The 6,728-nt window shown below is 33.2% G+C and overlaps 1 protein-coding gene across 1 annotated transcript; it reads left to right on the top strand.

Annotated features, from left to right (window-relative positions):
* Positions 2,759 to 3,955, top strand: LOC109350633. The gene is made up of 2 exons (XM_019591858.1): positions 2,759 to 3,606; positions 3,749 to 3,955. The coding sequence occupies exon 1, from the start codon at positions 2,963 to 2,965 to the stop codon at positions 3,581 to 3,583; it is 621 nt and encodes a 206-aa protein (XP_019447403.1). The 5' UTR covers positions 2,759 to 2,962; the 3' UTR covers positions 3,584 to 3,606; positions 3,749 to 3,955.

The following is a 6,728-nucleotide window of genomic DNA, read 5'->3' as shown; positions in this document are numbered from 1 at the left end:
TTTTGCTTGGTTGTCTTTATTGTTGACAATTTTATAGTAACTAAATCATTATAGTTAAGATAAGATGAACAACTCAATCAAGTAAATAATATGCATTTATTTTTCTCATATTATCCAAGTTGCACTTAACTCAAATACGGTTGGAATTTTTTCAAACATGAATGACTAATAACATCAACAATAAAATGTTAAAATTGACATCTCAATTTAATCTTATTTTGCTCATTGAAATACATTGGGTATAATTTTTATACAAAAGTACATATGTTATCAATATTAAATAATTTATAAAAATACTTACGATCTTATAACCTTTATTGCAAAGTTTAACAAAGACAACCATTAATCCTCATAATCTGTTTTATAAGTGTAAAATTACTATAAAGTCAAAGTCTTATAAGCAATATCAATATCTACACATGTAAGATAACTTATTCATTATTTATAACTTTTAAAACGACCACATAAATTACATTAAATTACATTGTACATATTTATCAAGTTATAAATTGAAGAAAAAATGTAAGCTCCAATGAATATTTTCATAAAAATATCATTTGAATATAAATAAAAAGATAAATTTAATTCACCAATTAATGTACAAATAACATGATTGTGATCATGAATTTGAATTTCTTTGCAATCCCTAAAAATTGGTCTAGCGGAGGAATCATGGAAAGAAAATCTTGAATTTAATCTGGATTTCCCTCGTTGGAAAACTTATAAGTCCTGCTTTCTTAAATATTTCAGTACTCAACGTGAAGTACTTGTTTGAGTACATCTACTATATTTTTGTTTAAGATAATTCTAATTTATAATTACATTACTGACAACAAAAATTATATGTTATCCTTGAATTTAATATCAAGTTTCTATATGACAATATACTATATATATTTAAACATAGTAAATATCTTAGTCACTCATTCTATAAAAAATCAAATAATTCACGTGATGTGGAGTAAATTTTTAACTGAGTAAGTGAATCTCTCTCATATATACATATATCAACAAGTCACTAGCCTAATGATTTAATGTTCCGCTAGATCCTCAGAAGGACCAAAAAGTCAAATGTATGATTCTTAGGAGTGTAGTTATTAAGAAGGACTACTATACACTCTGAAAAAAGAATAGACAAGAATTCAAGAACTAAGTTATGAACCTTCCATTACTAATCCAAAAAGGAAGGGTTGTAAGGGAACATTGTATCTACCAAACTGAAAAAAGGTGGATATGTCCCCAAGGGAAGGTTCATTGTGGAGTCAGTGTGAGGCCGATATATAAAAATGTTATTTAGAAATCATCCTCACTTAGCAACTTTCTGACAATTTTTTAAGGTATAAGTTCATACCAAAAGGTACAATTGATCAAAATATTATTCAAATTAACCATTAATTAAACATTTTTGTATTTTAGAATAAAAAGATTATGTTGTTACTACATCATCTATTAATATATTATTCTATATTAATCGCACCGAATAGTGAAAAATTATTAATATACGACTAATGAACTATATGTTATTAATGTAAATACCATATCTCAAGTTATTTACTTTTTGCATAATTAATAGTATCTTTTATTTGATGGGTAAAAATTAATATTTTTTAATATATGTGATAGTTGATTTTAATAACTATCGTGAAAATTGAATATTTAACTTTCTAATCTATATATGACTTTATACTATCTACTAAATGTTACTTATGCATATAAACAACATGTTGCATATTTCTTTTTAATTTTATGTCGATGACAACTAATGATGAATTTTCCTAGTCATTGAATTAGGACAACCAATGGGACCCCATTGTCCTGTTAGGTGTTTAGGCCAGATCATATTGAGCCGTTGAATTTCTTATATTAACAACTCTTAAACACGGTGTTCTAGCTGTACTTGAATTGAACACATCAACTACTAAATTTAAAGTTTAAATTTTAAAACATTGAAACAATCGAGCATTAATTTTATTTCCATTTAAAACCCCCTTGATTTTTTAATTAGATTAATTAATACTTTTGAAACGGACAGTAACAAAAATATGCAGTGGAGCGTTTGTTAGGTTCATTTGAAAACAACAGAGTGGATGGGGTACTCTTTTTCATTGACACTAATATCAACATTTATATATTGTTAATATATCATTTATTACTTATTTGTATTATTTTTTTCTAAAAATAAATAATTATTAAAATTTAATAGTGGATAATAGATTGACAGTGTACAAAAAAAACTTTTACATTACCAATATATATATTCTTGCTCTTTCTCATTTCCATAGAGTATCTATTTGCTCATACTCATACTAATAACATATATTTGTATTTGTAATAATTAACATTATAAATGATAATTACACTATTAATAACATATTTATGTAATAAATTTATAAATATAGTTAAATTGGTAGAATTCATTATTAATTAATAAAAAGGTATGTAATATATAATCTTAAGTAGAATAAAATTATAAAATATATAAAATATTTAATTAAAAAATAAATTTGTAATTACATAAATGCTAATAGGGTATTATGGTACTGTATCCATCCATAAGTTATTATTATGAATATTTTTTACGATTATTTTGTATAAGTACCCACAAGTCCTCTATTTTTACTATCCCTACCCACTACTCCTATGTCTTTGCAGCACTTAATTATCATTAAAAATGAAAAATTAAGAAAAAGAATTAAGAATATGACCACTATATAATCCTCTACTCTTAACCTTCCATTTTATCACTTCAGATTCTTATTTTCTTCTGGGAGGTCTAGCAAGCCTCACAGAAACCAGAAACCCACAACCACATTAACAAAACTATTCTCTTTCTCTTTTTCATTTCCATATTTATACTACTCATTATATTATATCCTAAGTGACTTGAACACTATACAAATTCATCCCCTTCTTCTTTATTTCCTATACTATTATTTACTCATATAGCTATAGATTTTGAAAAATGGGGTTACATTCTCCTATGGCTAAGAGACTATGGAATGTGTTGAGGATCACATTCTTCATGATTAGGAAGGGTCTTATATCAAAGAGGAAGATGATTATGGATATAAATTTAATGATGAAAAAAGGGAAGGTTCTTAGAAAATCTCTAAGCAATCTCATTCATCTTAACCATAATCATTCCAAGAGCATCATGGGACGTGGTCGATTTGGGGTACAAGATTATGAGTTTTCTTGTAGTAACAGTCCAAATCCTGTTTTTTTGCAGATTCCAAAACGAAAGCACCATTTCAATTTCCCTTGTATTCATTCCCATGAGGTTTATGAAGAAGAACCTCATTTGTCAGCACTTGAAGAAGTTGAAAGTGTTGAGCCTATGACACTAGTTTTGGTGCCTAAGACCCCAGAATATGCCTTCAATTTTAGATTTGATGCATCTGATTTTGGTCATGGAGAGAAAAAGAGTCCACTTTTGTCACCATTTTCAGTTAGGATATCTAATTACTCAGCATTGGATGAAAATGAAGAGATTGTAAATGGTCAAGTTGATGATCAAGCTGAGGATTTCATCAAAAGGTTCTATGAACAGTTAAGGAAGCAAAGCCCCAAACAGTTACTATAGTATCAAAACATGCAAAAACGAGAGCATATATGCTGTCTACAAATTTTACCACTCTATATGCCCTATTTGATTTGATTAAAAAACATGTACTTGAGTTAAAATTTAAATTATTAAGTTTTTTTGACCAATCATAACTCAAATGAAATAGAGGGACAAAAAGATCAGCATATAGTTGTAATAATTGGTCATCCTCTTATCTCTATAAGTGCATGTTGATCTATTATTTCTTGAGGAACATTTATGGGACTATTTTATGAGATTTTCCATTTTGCTGTATGTGTACAAGGGTTGTCATGTTTATGATCCATAATCCTTTGTATTCTTTTATCTAATCTTATTCCACCATGTAATTCCTTTTTTTCTCGTTGACATCAACACCCAATAAATTTATATGAATGAGTAAAAACACAATTATTAATAATGCATCCTAACATGTATGTGGTGTTTTAAATTATATTTGTCAACAATCAAATATTGCAGTTTTCCACAAATTTTCATAATTGTAGCAAACACAGCACACGTGACCATAATTATAATTTAAAATATTGCATGCATCTTATAAATGTATCCATAAAAACTAATTTTTATTTTTGAGTAAGATAAAATGTAACACCTAAAAAAAGCTAACATAACTTTCTATGGGCTAAGGCACCTGACCCATAATAGAGTTTGAATCTAGGCCCCGCAACATAATTTAGAGAATTAAAAAGCTCCTATACCATTCATGACTTCTAGCTAAGGGGACTCTAATCCCAACTAATGAGTCAATGCACCAAATTGATAATAGGGAAGAAATATTAGTTGTATGAGTAGGCATCCTCTCTATTATTAGAGAGAGAAATGGTGTTGTTACTATTAATTTGAAGGACAAAAATGACATTACAAGTATAAATAAAAAGACATATTTATCATTACATTATGTTTTTGCTCTTTTTTCATAGCACTTCTCTCTCCAGTAATGGAGAGGAGTCTGACTCCAGTTATACAATACAATTTAGGTATCAGTATTAAGCTCATATTTCATCCATGATATGAACCTTGAAGGACTCATGCTCGTGTTTCTTGGCCAATAGACTTAATGGCCCACATTTTGTAAGCTCCTATATTATCCTTCGCTTGGAGCTCGGGACACTCTTGTTATTAATGAATGTGGACCAACATACTTGACACTGGAAGCAGATCGACTTGTTATTGTTGGAATCAACTTATTAATCTCTTTATTTTCTCCAGATGCAGGGAGGAATCTAGATAGTGCCGCCAACCGCATATTCAACTGCTAGACCTCTTTGACCGAGTGCGGGCTGCGCATATCTATAACTGTCTGACACTTTGCTGGGTTTGCCTCGATACCCCAACTTGTTAACAGATATCCCAGGAATTTTTCGGCTTCGACCCCGAAAGTACAATTTTCTGGATTGAGGCGCATATTGTACTTATGCAATCGACTGAAAATGGCGTCCATGATAGAGACATGGTCTTCTGCCGCAGGCTCTTGGCAATCATATCGTCCATGTAAACCTCCATGGGCCTCCCAATCTAGTCCGAAAACATGGTATTCATCATTCTCTGATATGTGGCATCTGCATTTTTTAGCCCAAAAGGCATGACTGTGTAGCAATAGGCAGCCTTGCGTGTGATGAAAGCAACCTTGTCTTGATATAGGGTATACATGGGTATCTGATTGTAACGGGAATAAGCGTCCATGAATGACAAAAATTAATACCTAGAGGAATTGTCCACGAGGCGATCAATGATTGGGAGGGGATACGGGTTTTTCAGCCACACTTTGTTTAGATTAGTATATTCCAGACACATCCACCACTTCTCTGACAGTTTCTTGACCAATACTACATTGGATAACCAGGTGGTGTAAGCAATCTCTCGGATAAACCCGACTTCTAGAAGTTCAGAAATTTTCTGAGTAACCTCAACCATTCTCTCGGTGCCCATCTTCCTTTTATTTTGGGCCACTGGTTTTGCCCCCAGGCTAGTGGTTAGTCGGTGATAAATGACTGAGGGGTCAATTCTTGGCATGTCTACAGCTGACCAAGCAAAAAGGTCTTTGTTAGTTTTCAAGCATTTCATTAACCTTGACCTTTGAACCTCGCCGAGAGTGCTGCCACTATACACCAAATTTTATTTTCAGAGCCCAAGTTGTAGAGACGTTTTCCCCCTTGGGCTGAGGGCAGAACTCTCCTTCGTCTGCCCTAGCATCCAATTCTACTAGGTGCACACGCTGCTGTCTTTTCTTCGAGGGTGGTGCCAGCGTTGACGTATGACTTGGGCGGAGGCTCATCTGATAACAACTTCTTGCAATGTGTTGGTATCCTTTGATAGTATATATCTGGAGGTCAACCGAGAGGAATTTCATGCATAGGTGCAGAGTGGAGACCACTGCTTCGAGACGATTGAATGTTGGTCGACCGAGAATGGTGATATAGGCAGAGCTACAACCAATGACCAGAAACTTTGCATGTACTGTCCTGGTTAGGGGTTGCTCCCTGATAGTAAGCTAAATGTCAACATAACAATGGGGGTGATCCCTTGCCTAGTGAATTCGACCAGCTGGCCGTCATAAGGCAATAAGTCTTTGTCTTTTAACTCCATTTTGACGAATAGGTCTTGGAACATAATATATGTCGAGCAGCCCTGATCGACAAATAGCCTCCCAACCTTTTTATTATTCATTTTGGCGGTGATGATGAGGGCGTCGTCATGACCGTGAATGACACCTTCATAATTATGGTCGTCGAACAACATCGAGGGTGCCACCCTATTCTCACGATGTTGGCGAGGGTTCTAGACGATTGCCTGCATGACCTCCTGAACATACCTTTTTTGGGCCGCCCTAGAGATGCCCCCTGCAGCAAATCCACTTGATATTGTGTTAATGTTCACTAGACTCCACTTCTGTCGATTATTGGGGCAATATTTGTCTCCTTAGTCCCTGTTTGGAGGACGTTCTTGTTGATTTTTATTGGGGAAGGCGTCTCCTAGAAGGACTAGATCGACATGGAGGTGGGGAGCGCCCTTGCCGGGCCCGAGCAACAAAGTGTTGTAGATGGCCGACCTGAATCAGATCTTCAATGGTGTTCCATAGTTGGGTATACTCTTCTGTGACATGCCCAAAAAAGGTATGAAAATC

The sequence above is a fragment of the Lupinus angustifolius genome, chromosome LG06, assembly GCF_001865875.1.
Source record: "Lupinus angustifolius cultivar Tanjil chromosome LG06, LupAngTanjil_v1.0, whole genome shotgun sequence".
In the NCBI taxonomy this organism is placed as follows: Eukaryota; Viridiplantae; Streptophyta; class Magnoliopsida; order Fabales; family Fabaceae; genus Lupinus; species Lupinus angustifolius.
The sequence above is the reverse complement of the archived record's forward strand: the minus strand, read 5'-3'. Positions and strand labels throughout refer to the sequence as shown.